The 17,043-nt window shown below is 55.6% G+C and overlaps 8 protein-coding genes and 2 non-coding genes across 10 annotated transcripts; 4 read left to right on the plus strand and 6 right to left on the minus strand.

Annotated features, from left to right (window-relative positions):
- Positions 1–659: 659 nt before the first annotated feature.
- On the minus strand, positions 660–2,829 carry P170DRAFT_434307 (GMC family oxidoreductase). The gene has a single exon (XM_024848685.1). It carries the CDS (start codon positions 2,575–2,577, stop codon positions 916–918), a length of 1,662 nt encoding a protein of 553 aa, XP_024707894.1. The 5' UTR covers positions 2,578–2,829; the 3' UTR covers positions 660–915.
- A 135-nt stretch (positions 2,830–2,964) lies between these two features.
- P170DRAFT_434308 (NAD(P)-binding protein) lies at positions 2,965–4,001 on the plus strand. Its single transcript, XM_024848686.1, has 2 exons — positions 2,965–3,018; positions 3,211–4,001. The coding sequence occupies exons 1-2, from the start codon at positions 2,988–2,990 to the stop codon at positions 3,918–3,920; spliced, it is 741 nt and encodes a 246-aa protein (XP_024707895.1). The 5' UTR covers positions 2,965–2,987; the 3' UTR covers positions 3,921–4,001.
- Positions 4,002–4,054: 53 nt separating this feature from the next.
- P170DRAFT_462494 (FAD-binding oxidoreductase) lies at positions 4,055–5,652 on the minus strand (the record flags this gene model as incomplete). The annotated part of the gene is made up of 2 exons (XM_024852104.1): positions 5,305–5,652; positions 4,055–5,245 (listed from the first exon to the last, which is right to left on the minus strand). The coding sequence occupies exons 1-2, from the start codon at positions 5,524–5,526 to the stop codon at positions 4,055–4,057; spliced, it is 1,413 nt and encodes a 470-aa protein (XP_024707896.1). The 5' UTR covers positions 5,527–5,652.
- A 582-nt stretch (positions 5,653–6,234) lies between these two features.
- Positions 6,235–7,904, plus strand: P170DRAFT_106984 (uncharacterized protein). Its single transcript, XM_024842298.1, has 5 exons — positions 6,235–6,664; positions 6,758–6,794; positions 6,885–7,353; positions 7,412–7,494; positions 7,552–7,904. Exons 1-5 carry the CDS (start codon positions 6,512–6,514, stop codon positions 7,824–7,826), a joined length of 1,017 nt encoding a protein of 338 aa, XP_024707897.1. The 5' UTR covers positions 6,235–6,511; the 3' UTR covers positions 7,827–7,904.
- A 22-nt stretch (positions 7,905–7,926) lies between these two features.
- Positions 7,927–9,775, minus strand: P170DRAFT_402910 (endochitinase 1). Its single transcript, XM_024846455.1, has 4 exons — positions 9,366–9,775; positions 9,223–9,286; positions 9,140–9,173; positions 7,927–9,086 (listed from the first exon to the last, which is right to left on the minus strand). The coding sequence occupies exons 1-4, from the start codon at positions 9,711–9,713 to the stop codon at positions 8,042–8,044; spliced, it is 1,491 nt and encodes a 496-aa protein (XP_024707898.1). The 5' UTR covers positions 9,714–9,775; the 3' UTR covers positions 7,927–8,041.
- A 268-nt stretch (positions 9,776–10,043) lies between these two features.
- On the plus strand, positions 10,044–10,124 carry P170DRAFT_t45. Its single transcript has one exon. It is a non-coding gene; the product is annotated as a tRNA-Ser (tRNA).
- Positions 10,125–10,618: 494 nt separating this feature from the next.
- On the plus strand, positions 10,619–12,568 carry P170DRAFT_434312 (tetratricopeptide repeat protein). Its single transcript, XM_024848687.1, has one exon. It carries the CDS (start codon positions 10,927–10,929, stop codon positions 12,454–12,456), a length of 1,530 nt encoding a protein of 509 aa, XP_024707899.1. The 5' UTR covers positions 10,619–10,926; the 3' UTR covers positions 12,457–12,568.
- A 38-nt stretch (positions 12,569–12,606) lies between these two features.
- P170DRAFT_t62 lies at positions 12,607–12,679 on the minus strand. The gene has a single exon. It is a non-coding gene; the product is annotated as a tRNA-Thr (tRNA).
- Positions 12,680–13,009: 330 nt separating this feature from the next.
- On the minus strand, positions 13,010–14,891 carry P170DRAFT_507357 (sugar porter family MFS transporter; the record flags this gene model as incomplete). Its single annotated transcript, XM_024854477.1, has 5 exons — positions 13,010–13,185; positions 13,259–13,713; positions 13,806–14,193; positions 14,240–14,647; positions 14,693–14,891. 5 exons carry the CDS (start codon positions 14,889–14,891, stop codon positions 13,010–13,012), a joined length of 1,626 nt encoding a protein of 541 aa, XP_024707900.1.
- A 445-nt stretch (positions 14,892–15,336) lies between these two features.
- On the minus strand, positions 15,337–17,034 carry P170DRAFT_462498 (NAD(P)/FAD-dependent oxidoreductase; the record flags this gene model as incomplete). The annotated part of the gene is made up of 2 exons (XM_024852105.1): positions 16,346–17,034; positions 15,337–16,293 (listed from the first exon to the last, which is right to left on the minus strand). Exons 1-2 carry the CDS (start codon positions 16,994–16,996, stop codon positions 15,337–15,339), a joined length of 1,608 nt encoding a protein of 535 aa, XP_024707901.1. The 5' UTR covers positions 16,997–17,034.
- Positions 17,035–17,043: the final 9 nt, after the last annotated feature.

The following is a 17,043-nucleotide window of genomic DNA, read 5'->3' on the forward strand; positions in this document are numbered from 1 at the left end:
CGCGAATATGTTGTCCAACCAATCCCATAATCATGTCGCGAAATGCCTGCATAACCGTATGCAATATTTGGCCATTATTCCGTATATCGTTTGAGCAAACCATTCTCCAGACCTGGGAAGCGATCAGCACGGAGCGAATGGTCTACCGCAGGACAAGCATACCCGACTGTTCCATTCATCCACACACAAGAGCATAGGCCAGAGATTGCGCATTCCTCAACAGATCCGCAGAAATCCGTCGCGAGCACTGAGTCCTATCTGCGCCGGTCCTGCCAGCCTGTCCCTCGTCTCCACGCATATTCCTCTTCACTCCACAATACAAACGCCACGGACCCACGTGCTGTCTGCATTCCGCTCCGGCCGATTGCTCAAGCACTCAAATTACCCCATCGAGTATATCACGGAACTGGCCGGTCTCCAGCGCACTAAGACGGCGAGTGGGCCCTTGGCGGAAGCGGTCCGGATGGTTAAAAGGGTCAAATGGCGCCATGTAACCGCAGCTGTACCCATAGCCAGGGAAATTGTATTCCGAATACTGCAGGGGGAGGGGGCGTGAGATTTTAGATCGTACTCCGTATGTCGGTAACTTGCAATTTACGAGCCCATGGCTGCTTTCTAGCCTGTTGTGTTGACACCCCTTGTTGATTGAAGGATTGGGGGTGCATTAGCGTTCATTTATAAATGGACCTTGTATGCTATTCTCTTTCTCGGAGATATGCACGAGACTGTGTCGAGTCAAATAAGCTGGAATGACCCATATCCATGCAGCAGACCGGTAAATTCTGGTAATACTGAGGTAGGTATGGAGAGCCAGGACGCTGGAAGCAGATGTTTCAATCTAAGACATGATTTATTAATTAAATTACACGACAAATAGGCTGCCATACTGTATTTCTCTTCAGTTTCTGAGTTAGTCTACAGCCGGTCTTGAAGGATGATCTCTGCCGCTTGTTCTGCAACTGCGTACAGGGTCGCCTGCGGGTGACCGCCGATGCTCACCGGAAAGATGCTGGCATCGACAATCCGAAGATCTCCGACGCCGTAAACACGGAGGTCTGGATCCACAACCTTGCCCATGGCAGTTGTGCCCGAAGGATGATAGTGAGCAACGCCAGCGGCCCTGATACGGGCCTCTAACTCGGCATCGGAGGATCGCGGTGATAGAGCAGGCATTCCGGGCGGGGGTACCTCGGCCTCGATGTAATCTTTCAGTGCGGTTGTACCCAGCAACGCTTGTAAAGTGCGGCGAACCCCGTGAACAAGAGTAACACGATCGGCCTCCGTGTCAAAGTAATTGGAATTCACCACAGGATTGTCCGTGGGGGATGACGAGCTGACGCTAACGGTTCCTCGGGACGTTGACCCCAGCAACATCACGGAGCTCACAATGAAGCTGCCATCCATGGGCACGTCGGGGACGCCGGCAGGGGCATAAACAATCAATGTCTCGACCAGAGGCCGACCAGGGGCCAGAAGAGAGGCGTCGGTTGTCGAACTAAATTTGGCATCGTCCTTGCGCACCGCTTCCTCGAGGATACGCGCTGGAACATCCTGATTAATAGTCCAGTCTGCGGGGAAGCCTTTCATAAACGCTGGGTCTGATAGAAGCGGACTTCCTAGCGCAAGACCACGCTCCGGGTTCCGTAGTTTGAAAAGCTGAAATAGCGAAAAATGGTCTGTCAGGCCCTTGCCAACTTCGGGCACATCGATTACAGTCGGAATGCCATGTTTAGACAGCGTTTCGGCGGGTCCAACTCCTGAGAGCATCAAGATCTGGGGAGTACGCAGCGTACCGGTGGCCAGGATAACCTCTTTGCGCGCTGTAAATCGGCGCCCATCCGCGAGAAGAACCGCCGAAGCGATCTTCTTTCCACTGGGATCGCTTTCCGCAAACTCCACCCGATGAACGACGGCCTCAGTGATGACCTCCACACCTTCGAGACTGTACGCTTGATGAGCCGCTTGGCGCTTTCCATCCTTCCAGGTCTCCAAGAACTCAGAGATCCCTGCCAAGTTACCAGAGCAGCCATCCGGATTGAACGGCACCCCGATTTCCGCAAATGCATCCTTGATCGGCTCTCGAAGCGGATACTTCCTCTTCTCGTCACTCGCAGACACCGCAGTTATGCTGATCGGCCCATCAAACCCATGCTGTTTGGGATCTGCCTTCGCGTCGAAAAACGTCTCGGACCGGCGAAAGAACGGCAGCAGTCCTTCGTAGCTCCACCGCTGATCTCCCACCATTCTAGCCCATTGATCGTAGTCGGCCGCATCTCCACGGGTCCAGCCACCGAAGTTGATCACGCTGCCTCCTCCCAGGGCCTTTCCGGCATGGACCGAGTGAGATCGGCCGTCGGTGTTTTCTTGAGGTGTGGTTGGATACGTCCAGTCCAGTTCCGAGCCAAGGAGGGAGAAAAGTCCCGGGAATGATTCGGTGTTCGGGTTGCATGAGGGGTCAATTCCTGCCTCAAGGATGAGGACTTTGAGAGCTGGGTTGTGTTTCTTGAGACGTGATGCGACCACGCACCCGGTCAGCCCTCCTCCTGCGATAATGTAGTCTGCATCTGTCGACGCCATGGTCGATCCAGCCGTATGTTCAGCGGCTGGTTGATCAAAATCTTCTCAGATTGAGCTTGGTGAAAACCAAAGAATGCGATCGTGACAATCCAAGTATAGCAGTCGATCTAGATCCCGGACTCAGGTCGAACGCAGCGAGGTACTTCGAAGAAGATCCCGGTCGATCCTCTTCGGACCTACGGCGTGAAACGCAGCCTCACATACTTTATAGACGGAGCAATGATTAATAATGCAGGGGACGTTGGTTTGTCTGCTGGTCAGACCACATTGCAGTGTTGGTGGGACGAAGAAGAGTTGCCCCGCAGCAGTTGGCTTACGTGGGCGGCCTTAAGTATACGGCATCCACTCAGTGAGCTTTTCTCAAGCCACAACCTCAATTCAGAGTCCGGGTTTAATTTCAATTGGTAGCAATGGCGTCTCCAACAATTGTCTTCATTTCTGGTACGTGGTTCTTCCTCTCTCTCTCTAATTGAAATTGAAGACACACAAAAAAGATACAAAGATAAGAGGGGAAAAAAAGGAAGGAAAGAACAGAAAAGAAACGAAAAAAGCCGTCCAGCCTCACACATCCAATCCGCCCAAGACCAAGGCTAAGATCGCCACCAACAAGGCTGAGGCTGACTTGCATCGCAGGCGCAAACCAGGGTCTCGGCTACGAAACAGCCAAGAACCTGCTGCTGTCCGACAACTACCACATCATCATCAGCAGCCGGGATCTCTCGCGGGCCAACCAAGCCGCCGCCACCCTGCAATCCCTCCCCGGGAACAAGGGCACCGTGTCGACGATCGAGCTGGACGTCGCGGACGACCGATCCGTCGACGCCGCAAAGGCCCTCATCGAGTCTAAATACGACCGCATCGACATCCTCGTCAACAATGCCGGCGTCTACTTCCTCGACCGGCTGCCTGCGCGGGACACGCTGCGGGACTCGCTGGCCACCAACGTCGTCGGCGCCGTGAGCTTGACCGAGGCGTTGCTGCCGGTGCTGCGGAAGTCGAAGGATCCAAGGCTGGTGTTTGTGAGCTCCTCGATGGGGTCGCTGCAGCATAATTTGGACCCGGAGTCGCCGCACGGTGGCACCTCGGCGTCCGAGTATCGGATCACCAAGGCGGCGCTGAATATGGTCATGGTGCAGTACCATATGAAGCTGTCTGATGTCAAGGTTCTGGGTGCGGATCCTGGGTTCTGCGCGACAGAAATCGGCGACGATTCGGAAGGGTTCAGGAAAATGGGCGCCATGGAGCCGTATCAGGGCGCGGAGTTTATCGCGGCAGTCGCCAGAGGGGATAAGGATGATCAGCGCGGCCGCGTTCACGGTCCGAAGGGCGTTGTGTTGTGGTAGATGTCTGTCCTGACTTCCAAGACTATAGAGGCTGTTTTCGATTGATATACATAGACTGGCTGCTGTGCCAGCATATCAGGGGTTTGATTCATCTCTATATAACATACATACAACACCGAGCGACGATGGTACATCTACAGGTCAAACCAGTAGCTGAACACGTTCTCCGGGTCCACCGTGGCCTTGATGCTCTTCAGCCGGTCGACATTCTCGCCATAGATCTCCGCCGAGCTCTCGTCTCCGTGCGCGAAGTTAATATACGCCGCCGGAGCATCCAGCCCATCCGTCTTGCGCCACAGCTCGCGAAGCTTGGTTCCGAACGCCAACGCCTCCGACTCCAGGCCGGCATCGTAGTACCACGGGATGACGACAGCGTTGAAGTTGACCTTGTTTCTCCAGGCGAAGGAAGACGACGACTGCGACAGCTTACGCGCCTCCTTGAGCGAGTACGCCTCCACCATGACCAGACTGTTGCTGGTGTTGTTATGCGACAGCCACGAGGTCCACTCGTCCCAGACCTCTCTCCAGGTGCCGGCGTCCATCTGAGCGAGCCCCGCCGTGAACGACGGCTTGTAGCCGCCCTTCGTGCAGAAGTCCTGCGACGCGTCCGTCCAGTGGGCGTACTGCAGCTCGGCCATGGTGTCGTCGGTGGGCCCGATGTCAAGGAAGGGCTTGAAGGCCGCTCGTCCCTCCTCCTCGGTGCCGTGGTAGAAGGGCGTGATGACGACCGACGGCGTGCCGCTGGAGGCCATGTAGTAGAGGAACGCGTTCATCCTGGGCTCCAGGGTAATGTCGTTGAGCGTGTTGATGACCTCCTCCAGCTTATCCTCGGTGTAGATGAGTTGGCCAAACCACGCGGTCTGGTCTGCGGACGAGGCGGGGAACGACTTCAAGGTGGCGGAGGTGACGATGCCGAAGTTCGGACCGGCACCGCGCAGCGCCCAGAAGAGATCCTCGTCGTCGGGGGTGACGGTCTGCAGGCTTCCGTCGGCCAGAACGACGTTGAGCGAGAGGACGTTGTCAACGCCCAGTCCGTGCAGACCCAGCAGGTTGCCGTATCCTCCGCCGAGAACGGCGCCCATCGTGCCGACACAGGGGCAATTGCCGGTGGGGACGAGCACGTCTTGCTTGGAGGCGACGGCGACGACTTCCTCGATGGCCACGCCGCCGCCGATGGTGACTTGCGTCTTGTTGTCGTTGAATGCGATCGAGTTCAGATCCTTGATGTTGACGACGATTCCCTCCTCTCCGAAGTCCCATTTCGCCCAGCCATGCCCTCCATTCTGGGTCAGGAACGGGATATTGTTGGAAGTGCAGTATTTGACCTGTTTAGATGATACCAATTAGCAAATGGTGACACGCACAACAGGGCATTGGAACGTACTGTCGTGGCGACATCCTCCTCGCTGGCTGCATTCACAATGACACCGGGAGTGGGAGGCGAATATTTGCTCCAGCGGGGATATTTGGGAGAGTCTCCACCGGTGATGGAGGCCGACTTGGACAGATCGGGCCCAAGCTCCTTGGAGACTGTTTGCGAGCTCAAGGCCGAGACCTCATGGCTGACAAGGGGGAGAAGCCAGGTTAACGCTCGCAGGGTCAACATGATGGCACGCGTGAAGGATTCTCTGCACCAGGCAACGGAAGTTTCACAGTAACACTTTTGCCGACAGGCTTAATATATAGGTGCGATCCATGCCTGAAGGAGCTTTACGAAGTACTGCCAACCCAGACTAACTGCCAAAGCCCGGTGGTATTGATTTAGTTTCCCCGGCGGAGATTTTGTCCACTTACGGGGGACTAATGGTAGTGAATGGAGCACGGAGTGATCAAGCCATGGGATGCTCCGAGAGTCAATCTGGCCGATCTCTGGCAGGTCAGGGTTTCAGGGTCGAGTATTTTTATGATTTTCGGAAGTACAGTTGACACTTGCCCCTGCCTATGTCCCTGTCCTTGCTCGTTCTTCTCTTCAGCGTTGCCGAGGGGTTTGCATGAGCAGTATTCGTGCAATATGCGATGGTCAGGGATACGACTACTGCAGTCGGCAGGGATGGCAAGAAACCACGCCATCCGTGCAAATGAATCGGCTAATTCTGGGGGCGTGTCGATCCACACCGGGAAGGGCGCTTGTCTATCCAAGTGGAGCTCGATGGGGGGCGCTAAAGCCTTCGTTCGTCCTGGTTTCTGGATATTGATGAACCCCGATGTCACGTAGGCCCGCTGTGCACACGTTCAGGAAGAGGGAATTATGCACATTGGACCGGGCCTGCAACGTGCATAGTGTCCCACTCCTGTTCATATCCAGGTTGGCAATAATAGGATACATTGATAATACTCCGTACTCCGTGCGGTCCCATCCTGCGCCGCCCCTTCTGGCCTGGATCTTCCTGCAGAGATGGTGAGCACTAAATCCTCCGGCTGCAGTCTTCCCAGCCAGGCTTCGATCTGCCGACTGTGCCTGCAAGTACGGAGTATACCATGGATGAGTGTCTCACCATGTCTCACGGTTTTCTCTTCGCGTTCCCTGCGAACGCCGACGTCAATGTTTCTCCCACCCCTGGAGACACCGGTTCCCATCTCTCGCAGCCAGCATGGCGGTTGACTCCTACTCCAAGGAGCAGATGATTGCTCTGGGCATCACCTTTCTGATTCTCCCGTGCATCTTCGTCGCCCTTCGATTCTGGGCCAAGTGGCTGTCCCGCAAGGCCCTGCAGTGGGATGACCTGTTTATTCTCCTGGCGCTGGTGAGTCCACAAGCATCGGCTTGACAGGGGATAGAGAGAGATCCCTGCTGGAAAACTGGGGTGTCGTGCATTCTAACGTGCTCTGGGCTGCAGGCTTTCTCGATTGGGTGTTCGATCACGCAGTTAATAGGTACTTGACCTAACTTACCCTTACCCTTACCACACACCCGGACAATTTCATGCGATGCCTCCCGGAACCAGACTGATGGAGACCATTCAGGAGCAATCGATGGACAGCTGGGACAGCACCAAACCCTCGGTCCCGACGGCCAACCGATCCTCGATGACCCGCGATTCCTCACATACGAGAAGTGCAAATTCGCCAGCCAGATGCTCGCCGTCATCAGACTGGGCTTCACCAAAGCGTCGCTCCTCGTCTTGTTCCGCGGCATCTTCGCCGTCTCCGGATGGTTCCGGCCCACCTCGATGGTCATGCTGGTCGTCGTCTTCGGCTGGACCATCGCCTTCTTCTTCGCCAACCTCTTCACCTGCTACCCCATCACGCCGCTCGTCGAGGCCTTCTACGGAAACAAGTGCATCGACAGCGTCGCCATGTGGTACTCGTCCTGCGTCACCGACGTCTTCGTCGATCTCATCATCCTGGTCCTCCCCCTGCCCATGGTCTTGAAGTTGCAGTTGCCGTGGAAGCAGAAGTTGGCTGTCGTGGGCATGTTTGTGATGGGCACGACGTGCGTCTTCCCCTCTCCCTCTCCTTCTTGAGTATAGTATAGGGGCTGATGAAACCAGCGTCGTCGCAATCAGCATCACCCGTCTAGCCATGTACATCCACATCGGCCAGACCTTCCTCCACCACTACAAAGACGCGACATGTATGCTCCTCTTCACCCACGCATACCCATCCCCAACTAACCCAACTAACCAAACAGACTACACATCGCCCGTCTTCTTCTGGACCAACATCGAAATGTCACTCGGTGTCATCCTCGCCTCGCTCCCCACTCTACGCCCCATCTGGCTGCTCATCAAAGGCACCCCCGTCAGCTACGGGTCCAAGTCGCATCCAACGTACGATTATTCCGGCCAAACGGGCCGGTCGGGAAGACAGCAGCCGGACTCGGATCATTTTAATGAGTTGGATACGGTTAATCTGGTGAAGTATCCGGGGACGTCGAGTGGGGGGGATGATGCAAGGTCTTCGTAGGGTTTGTCTACGGAGATTGTTGGCGTTGTGGCTAGGTTCCTTTCGTTCGTTTGTCTTTTCCTTTTCTAGTTGTTACTGGGATATTAGATTCGGTCAGGTCACTCTCTCTGTATATATTTTTTCTTTCTTTTACTAGAATACGCCGGTCGGATTTGTTATATCCAATCGACTGTATATACATGCCTAACTACCAAAAATACTCAGAATCTACCTGTCTACTCAAACCCCCTGCGCAGGTTCTCATACCGACTACCCGGATACATCAGGGTATTCTCGCTGCCATCCAGCCCGCCCCCTCTGCCCAACGCATCGCCCGTGATGCGAATCAAGCTTCGCTCATGATGCACGGGGTGGTCGCCACTCAGCTCCCACCACATGGCGCCTCCCAGCCCCCTGCGCTGGATATACTCCGTCTTCAGCGCCGTGACTTCAGGCGTGTCGTAGCTGATCACCGTGCCCTTGGCGGGGTCGAAGCTCCAACTCGCCATCAGCTGCGGGTCGGTGAACTCGCGCGCGCCCTCGGCCGGCAGCGCCTTGTAGTCCCAGACGCCGTTCTCCCACGACCCCTCGCCGACGCCCTGGAAGGGGCGCCCGGGGCCGCTGGTGTTCTCGAACGCGCGGCCATACAGCGGCAGCCCGAAGATGATCTTGCTGGGGTGCACGCCGCCGCGCATGTACGCGACGACGGCGGCGTCGGCGCTGAAGGGCGTCAGACCGGGCTGCGGGTGCGCGAACACGTTGGCCTGGTGGCCGGCGACGGAGTCCCAGCTGCCCGCGAAGTCGTAGCACATCAGGTTCCAGAAGTCGAGGAAGGGGTCCATCTCGTGCATGCGCAGCTTGGAGTAGTTGGAGGGCCCGCACGGCGCCGCGATGGTCAGCAGCAGCCGCTTGCCTTGCAGGTAGTAGGCGGCGTAGCGGTCGAGTTCGGCGCGGGTCTCCTGCAGCAGGAGCACGAAGTTGTAGGCTTGCGCCTCGTCCTGCGGGTACTCCCAGTCGATGTCGATGCCGTCGAAGCCCAGGTCGGCGAGCAGGTGGACGGCGGAGCGCGCGAAGGTCTGCCGGCCGCTGGGGGTGGAGGCGGGGCCGGCGAAGTTGGCGCTGTAGGTCCAGCCGCCGATGGAGAGCAGGGTCTTCAGGTGGCGGTGCTGCTTCTTGAGCAGGAAGAGCTGCTTGATGCAGCCGTAGACGTTCTCGCCGCTTTCATCCCAGGAGTCGGTGGGGTAGTGCTTTTCGAGGTCGGAGTAGGTGTCGGTTAAGAAGCTATTGCACTGGGTTAGTGGACATGATGGGTGTAGATGCAGATTGGGACGTACACTTCACCCGTAGGACGGATATTGGCGAAGGAATCTGGGCTCCATTAGTTTGCACTCGTGAAGGGGGATATGGATATTCCTACAGAGGATATGGGTGATGTGATTGGCGGGGATGTCTTGAGGTTGATAGTTGCGACCGTAAACACCCTTTGAGTGTGGTTAGCTTGATGTTCACTCGGTCCTAGCAATCTGAAAAGAAGAAGAAATAGAAAAGAATATGGCATACCCAATTCGTAAAATACGCGACGGTCTTGAATGCTGGCCGGCCAGAATTCCAGGCATCGGCCGGAGACGCCAGCGGGGGAGGTGGAGGCATGGCAGCAGGAGGCACGCTTGCGCCTGCATAACCCCCACCGGTCATTTCACGAGAGGCACTGACTGCTGGCGCCGGGGCTGGAGCATTCTGAGCCGGTGGAGCGGCCTCGCTCTGGGGGATGTTGAGTTCCTGCCCCGGATGGATCAGATCCGGGTTGGTGACCTGCGGGTTGGCCGCTGTCAGGGCCTGCAGGGTGACGCCGTGGTCTGTGGCGATCTTCCACAGCGTGTCGCCGCTGGCGATGGTATAAGTAGACATCGTGGTTTTCTCAGGGAGGCGTTGAGCTGATTTTTGACTGAAGAGGAAGAAGGCAATAGTTGGTCAGTTCCATTGGGAATTGGTATAGGCAGCAGTCTGCCGCCATGTCCCGCCCCGGGCTAATGGCGGCTACCCACTTTTTTGTTATGCAGGGCAACTCAGGGTCAACGATATATTTAGATCAGTAGAGCGTGTATTTAGTCTCCAACTTTGACCTGATCATTTTGACCAGGCAGATGAATAAACTAATTCTAGACAGGCGATTGACTCCTAGAAAGAACTTATTAAAGCAAACATATACTTGTTATCACGGGGAATCATCACAAGTCAGACAGTTTGGCCGAGTGGTTAAGGCGCACGCCTGCTAAGCGTGTACTCTCGAGTGCGCAGGTTCGAATCCTGCAGCTGTCGTTTCTTTTTTTTCCTTTGCCTTCTTTTAGGCATCACCACCCTTGACGTGAAAATAATAGGGGCTCGTAAAGTTAGTTCCTGGAACTTGAAATGTTACTGAAATGCCAGCCCATGCCAAGAAGTTTTTTACAGTCCGTCCATCTTATCTATCTATACCGCCGATGCCCTATTCACTCACTCCTATATCCATCCATCACCTTACTCATTTTCATCTACCCTGAAGTCAGGACGAGAAGAACAGACCCAGCCAACTACAACTCCATCAGACGCCAGCGCTCGTGGAGAGCATTAAAATATTATTCTCTCCAGAGATTCATAACTTGACTTCATAGCTCAGTCAGGCTTGGTCATGCCGTCTGTCAAATCACACAGAAATCCGCCACCGGCATCCCACATGCATTATTAACATTACAAACTCAGGACCCAACTTTCTCTTCAGTGTGTCATAGTTAAACAGTTTGGTTTAGTCATGCAGAGCTATGGCTATATAAAGAGACTGCTGTACTTGGTTTCAGTCTTGTCGATTTGATGTATCCCCGTCGTTGATGCTTTACTCAACTGCTAAAGAAATCCCATTCCACATCATGCAGTAAGTTCTACCTCCTGCCTCCCAATCCCATTCTAACACCACCCCAGAGACCAAGCGTACTTCAACCTCGGCCTACACCGTCGCCCAGTGACCACCTCGTCCCAGGAAGCCCAGCTCTGGTGCGACCGCGGCCTAGTATGGGCGTACTCGTTCAACGTCGGAGAAGCCGAGCGTTGCTTCACACGAGCCCTCACCTACGACCCCAACTGCGCCATGGCCCTCTGGGGCATCGCCTACGCCGCCGGTCCCAACTACAACAAAGCCTGGCGATACTTCGACCCCGCGGATCTCCGCGCCTCGATCCAAAGAGCCTCCGACGCCATCGCCCACGCGGCCACGCTCCCTAACCACCTCACCACCCCCGTCGAACGCGCTCTCGTCTCAGCCATCGCTGCCCGCTTCCCGTCCCCGGATCGCATCCCCGACGACCTGGCCCCCTTTGATCGCGCGTACGCTGACGCCATGCGTCCTGTCTACGCTCAGTTCGGTACCGACCCGGACATCGCGGCGCTGTTCGCCGACGCACTCATGTGCATGACGCCCCGGGGGCTGTGGGATCTCGACACCGGCGAGCCGACAGGGCCACACACCGTCGAGGCGCGGACGGTGATTGAGAGGGGTCTAGCATCCGCGACGGGTCGCTCGCACCCAGCCCTCTGCCACCTGCACATCCACGTCATGGAGATGTCTCCGACCCCGGAACTGGCCCTCCCTGCGGCCGATCGTCTGCGGTATCTCGTCCCCGACGGATCGCACATGCTGCACATGCCGACGCACATCGACGCCGCGGTCGGCGACTACCGGCGCGCAATCGACTCGAACCACGAGGCGAGCGTCGCGGACGATAAGTACTTCGCCACCGAGACCGGGACCATCTCGTACATGGGGTACCGCGTGCATTATATCTGCGCGAAGCTGTATGCGGCGATGATGTGCGGCCGGTTTGCGGACGCGATGGCCGCGGCGGAGAAGTTGGAGGAGGTTATCACGGACGAGGTGCTGACGATTACGAGTCCCCCTGTGGCGGACGCCATTGAAAGTTTCCTGGGGAGTAAAGCGCATGTGCTGATCCGGTTTGGGCGGTGGGAGGAGATCCTGCGCCTCGAGGTCCCGGGTGATCGTGAGCTGAAGTGCGCTACCGCGGCGGTGGTTCTGTACGCCCGCGGCCTGGCGTATAGTGCGCTTGGGCGAATCGACGAGGCGGAAGCCACGCGGCGGGAATTCGAGGACGCGCGCTCTGCGGTCCCCGAGTCTCGGTTGAACAGTATCCCCTGTAAGCAGGTGGATGTGCTGGGGGTTTCGTCGGCCATGCTACACGGGGAGTTGGAGTACCGCAAGGGGAACTACGAGGTCGCGTTCGCGGCGTTGCGAGAGGCGATCCGGCGCGAAGACGCGCTGCCGTACTCGGATCCGCCGCCGTGGATGCAGCCGGTGCGTCACGCGCTGGGCGGGTTGCTGCTGGAGCAGGGCCGCGTGGAAGAGGCCGAGGTGCTGTTCCGGGAGGATCTGGGGTTCGCGAAGGGGTTTCCTCGGCGCAGAGCGAAGCTCAATAATGTGTGGGGTCTGCATGGATTGCATGAGTGCTTGACGCGTCTGGGGAAGACGGATGATTTGCTTTTTGTCGAGTCGGCGCATGCGATTGCGGTTGCGACGGCTGATGTTCCCATCGTTGCTTCGTGCTATTGTCGGTTGTCTGCGGTGGAGAGTGGGTGTTGCTCGGAGAAGTCTGGCTGTTGTCAATAGATGTGTCTGTTCTATACTATATGAGTGAGTTCGGGTGGAAAATATGGCCCTGATTTGAGTTAGGAGAAATAGAACACAGGGTCATTCAATCGTTTTAGACCCGTTTACTCGTTTATCAATTAACGATTGAAAGGCAAAAACAAAAAAGAATGCTCACACTCGGATTCGAACCGAGGATCTCATGATTACTAGTCATGCGCTTTACCAACTAAGCCATGCGAGCTGTTCTTGACAAAGGGCTTTGACTTTGACATCATAATCCAAATCACTGCTTGCTGCTTTGCGATGCCATCTTGGTGGACAATGACCGGGTCTAGTTCTCTCTTGTAAAGCGCGGAGGTGCATCTAATGCATCTACCTATTCAGACTTGGTTTCCTGCTAGTGAATCAATAAACTCGGACCCACTACATCTCAATGAATGGATAAGTTGTTGGTGAATTAGTGGTCAATAGTCTTCGGGTGAGGCTTTGCATATCATCAGTCTTTGTCGTTATATATCCTCTCGGTAGGTGTCTCCTATAGAAAATTCCTTCCTTTTACGCAGAACCACGATCACTCATCCACCACCTTCACACCCTCGCCATCCCGCACCACAACCTCCTTCCGCTTCAAAGACGCCTTCACCGGATTCGAAACCTTAAACACCTCCTCCAACTCCTCGATCGTGCGTCCCTTCGTCTCCGGCAGCGTCAGGAACATGAAAGCATATTCGAGAAAATGCAGTACCACTAATCAGAATTAGCCCTGTCTCCCAATCCAACAGCCCATCATCTACCCCCAAACCAACAGGGCAAGACTCACAGAAAATCGTATACATCCTCCACCCAATATTATCCATGCCCGTCGGGGTCGCATACATATTAATGAAATTGGCCGCCCCAGTCGCCACGTTCTGCACGGCCATGCCCTTGGCGCGGACACGATTCGGCAAGATCTCCGCCGGATAGAGAGACTGGAGCGGGGTCCAGCAGAACGCGAAGATGATGCCATACAAGAAGATGCAGGCGATGAAGCCGTAGCCCATGCTGGTAGTGATGTGCGCGGACTCGAACGAGGCGATCACGTTGATGGGGATGTAGATGAGGCCGGTGAGGAAGGTCCCGTACAGGAAGAGGGTGCGGCGGCCCCAGCGGTCGACGAAGAAGCTGCCGACGATGCCACTGATGAAGGAGAAGACGGTGTTGAGGGCGTTGAGGAGGAGTTGTTGGTGCGAGCCGGTGATGCCGGCGTTTTCGAGCATGACGGGCATGAAGTAGCTGGGTTGGTTGGTTAGAGAATGGGGAGGAGGATGGGGAGGAGGATGGGGAGGAGGATGGGGAGGAGGATGGGGGGGAAGGGTGGAACTCACGTAATGACGGAACCGCCGATGAACTGAGAGAAAATGCAAACGAGGAATAAGAGCCAGAGACGGTAGAGCATGTCTCGCGAGGTGAATAGGATTTTGTAGTCCCACCAGCGTCGGCCGCCGGTTTCGATCTCAAAGCGGATGTCTTGTTCGATCTCGTTGCATTCGTAATTGACAAGAGCCGAGTCGGGGTTTCCATTGCCGTGGTATTTCACCAGCATCTGGCGCCCTTTTTCGGGCTTGTTGTTGGCGAAGAGCCACCGGGGACTCTCGGGCAACATCCAGGCGACTACTAGAACGACGAGAGATGGAACGGCCTGGATGATGACAGGAATCCGCCAGGACCAGTCCGTGCCCATGAATCCCGTCCCGTAGGAGATCCACGTGCAAGCTATCGAGTCAGACAGTGCAACCACAACTGGTCAAAGATCACCTACCCAATGCCCCCGAATAGTAGCCGACCACATTGTACAGACCACCGAATATTCCTCTCCACTGCGGCAGAACCACCTCGACCAGATAGACCGGAGCGGCTGTATTGGTCAAGCTAATGCCCATCCCAATCAAAAACCGACCGCCGATAAACTGAGCGACCCCCGAGGCCGCTGCTTCGATGATTGTCCCCACGATAATCACAAGGGATCCGACCGACATGCCAAACCGCCGACCAAAGGTATCTGACGCAGGGGCGGCAAACACAGCGCCCACGAGGTTACCGATCGCATAGATGGAGAACAGAAGACCGGTGCCACTGCCCTGCATACGGGTTCCGAAATGGTCATGGAACGTGTCCATGGCGTTGATGGACGACATGAGGGTGCCATCGTAGCCATTCATACAGCAGTCTGTTTATGTCAATGATAGGAACCATCGGATGGAAAATCACTCACTCAGAGTTGTGATCGCAATCACCCCACACAGGCGGAGCATGGTCCATGACCAGGGCGAAGTAAGATCCTTGGATAGAGCATCGTTGAGTCCGACAGATAGCACCTGGGCTCGTTGAGCATCAGGGCTTGGATCGGAATCAACCGTGGTTTCCCGGTTCTCGACCGAGGGTTTTTCATCGTGCATTGATTGAGCGGCCATGGTCGTCTGCAGTCAATGGAAGTGATTACATTCCCCATGGGGTGCACCTGGTTTTATACTATGGAGCAACACAAGTAAGAAAGTATATGTCGATCGCAACCCCAGATTTCGCTTTTGACCAACCCTTTTCGTAACGGAAAGAGATCCGTGCTGCTCCCTGTTAAACCATCGAGAAACAAAAGAAACAAAAGAAACAACAGACATAGAACTGGAGAGCGACTAGCGGTTTTGGGCACGGGATCCTGCCCGTGGATTTCCCGTCCAGAGTTTAGTTCGCGTTGGCGCGCATTTAGGGTTGTGGCGTGCGTCTGGACGGCTTGCTTAGCTGCAGCGCATCAGACTATAACCGAAAACTACGCGTACTCCGGAGTCTTATGGGGTGATCGTTCACTGCATTGGCTTGCTAATCAACGCTCTCGACTAATCAGGATTTATCAACGCCTGTCTACAGCTGCTGGGCTAGTTTGTAAATGTTCGCCCTCCGGATTCTCGCCCCGGAGAGACGCAGCTGCTTGGGGAGCCAGTCTGTAACCTTCCCCGCCGGTCTTCCAGGCTGGGATTCGTGCTCAATCTTGTCTCGGCCCAAAAGCATCAGTCCCACTGCCGTACCCGAAAGCCATGCTGAAACCATGCCATCGCCCCCGAAGCCAGCCGTGATCCATTCATTGGGAGCGTCGCTCCTAGAATTCTCCGAGGATTTTCCTCTGCGGGACGATCGATGTGGGACTCTTCCCGTGAATCTGGGATGGACCCGTCCGACGAAAGGAAGAAGGTCAATGGTGAAACCCATGCATCCGGTCCATAGCTGAAGCACTCGAGTGTTCTCGTCCCGCATGGCCACAGACCATATTCCACTTAGATATGCGCTGATGATAGGACTGGCACCATTGTCTTTCCAGATTCCGATTTCATCAAGTCCCTTATCTGCGGACTGGAAGAGACCGCCCCCGAGCATGATTTCCCCTCCCGGACTGTGACAACCTGCTGATTCCTGCGGTCGCTGGGTGATATACTCGAACCCCTTTTTGTCGATGAAACTCCAGGACCGTGTGCCATCTAGATCCGACGAAGGGCCATCCGCCTCCTGAGCCGACATGTGCCCTCGCACAGGGAATATTTTACCTTTCAATCCCGGGATAAGATTCGCGGTGAATCCATCGGTGGCGTGCACAATATGTCGAGCACGAATCACACCGCGCGACGTCCTTAAATAATATGGAGTAGCTTCGTCATTTTCCATGTGAATATCTTGAACTTCCGTACTGGTTTCAATAGCGAACGAAGGCCCATATTTCGCTAGCAGGTGCGAATAAAGCGAGCTCACAAGTCGATAGGGCCACATGGCTCCAGCACGATACGTGATGGCACCATGGGCATGGCTACTCAGACCGAATTTCTGGACCTGCATGAGCACTTTCCCTCCTCGCCCATAAACATAAAACGCAGTAACTCACCCTCTTCGCATCATCAGCCTCCCATACCATAATATCCTGCGCCGCCTCCGGGAAATCCTGCCGAAGATCTCGAACCATCCCCAAGCCTTTCTCCCAGGCGCTCTTCTCCAGAAAAACATCGACCGTCTCAACCTCTCTAGCCTCAGCACCCTCGAGCCTCTCCGCCTCCACCAAGTCCAGCATGATCGGCAGATGTCGACGGTAGAACTTCAAGACCTCTCGAGCCTCCTTTGGCGACAACATCCCCTTAAGGTCGGAATACAGCATATAAGGCGAGCACTTCAAATGGCCGCCGTTTCGCCCCGTCGCACCACTACACGTCTCACGAGCTTCCAGGATGACCACCTTCTTCTTCGCCCCGAGCGCGTGGCATTCTGACAGGATCGTGTACGCCACGCTGGCGCCTGACAGGCCAGAACCGATGATCACGATATCCGCGGACTGCGGCAGCTGCTTGGATTTCATCTTGACTAGTTTTGGGAATGGGGGGTTGAGTTGCCAGAATGAGACTGTTGGATCGGCCACTGGGAACGCAGGCGTCGCGATCCGTCGAAGGAGCGCGTCCGACTCGGCCATGTTTTGGGATACCTCGGCCCAGAATACATTAAGGGCATCATAGCCGGCGCGAACAGACGATAGAACGCCACCCATTGTGTTTGAGTAAGAATGTGGTGTTAAGAATGGGTGGGGATGTAGAT

This window comes from Aspergillus steynii, assembly GCF_002849105.1.
Source record: "Aspergillus steynii IBT 23096 chromosome Unknown P170scaffold_2, whole genome shotgun sequence".
In the NCBI taxonomy this organism is placed as follows: domain Eukaryota; kingdom Fungi; phylum Ascomycota; class Eurotiomycetes; order Eurotiales; family Aspergillaceae; genus Aspergillus; species Aspergillus steynii.

Bases quoted from the DNA above. Each gene is read 5' to 3' on its own strand.
- P170DRAFT_434307 (XM_024848685.1), bottom strand. From the start codon at position 2,577: ATGGCGTCGACAGATGCAGACTACATTATCGCAGGAGGAGGGCTGACC.
- P170DRAFT_434308 (XM_024848686.1), top strand. From the start codon at position 2,988: ATGGCGTCTCCAACAATTGTCTTCATTTCTG. The intron at 3,019-3,210 runs GTACGTGGTTCT...CTTGCATCGCAG, and splicing joins AACAATTGTCTTCATTTCTG to GCGCAAACCAGGGTCTCGGC.
- P170DRAFT_106984 (XM_024842298.1), top strand. From the start codon at position 6,512: ATGGCGGTTGACTCCTACTCCAAGGAGCAGATGATTGCTCTGGGCATC. The intron at 7,354-7,411 runs GTGCGTCTTCCC...TGATGAAACCAG, and splicing joins ATGTTTGTGATGGGCACGAC to CGTCGTCGCAATCAGCATCA. The intron at 7,495-7,551 runs GTATGCTCCTCT...CTAACCAAACAG, and splicing joins CCACTACAAAGACGCGACAT to ACTACACATCGCCCGTCTTC.
- P170DRAFT_402910 (XM_024846455.1), bottom strand. From the start codon at position 9,713: ATGTCTACTTATACCATCGCCAGCGGCGACACGCTGTGGAAGATCGCC. The intron at 9,174-9,222 runs GTAGGAATATCC...AATGGAGCCCAG, and splicing joins TCACATCACCCATATCCTCT to ATTCCTTCGCCAATATCCGT. The intron at 9,087-9,139 runs GTACGTCCCAAT...CCAGTGCAATAG, and splicing joins ATCCGTCCTACGGGTGAAGT to CTTCTTAACCGACACCTACT.
- P170DRAFT_434312 (XM_024848687.1), top strand. From the start codon at position 10,927: ATGGCCCTCTGGGGCATCGCCTACGCCGCCGGTCCCAACTACAACAAA.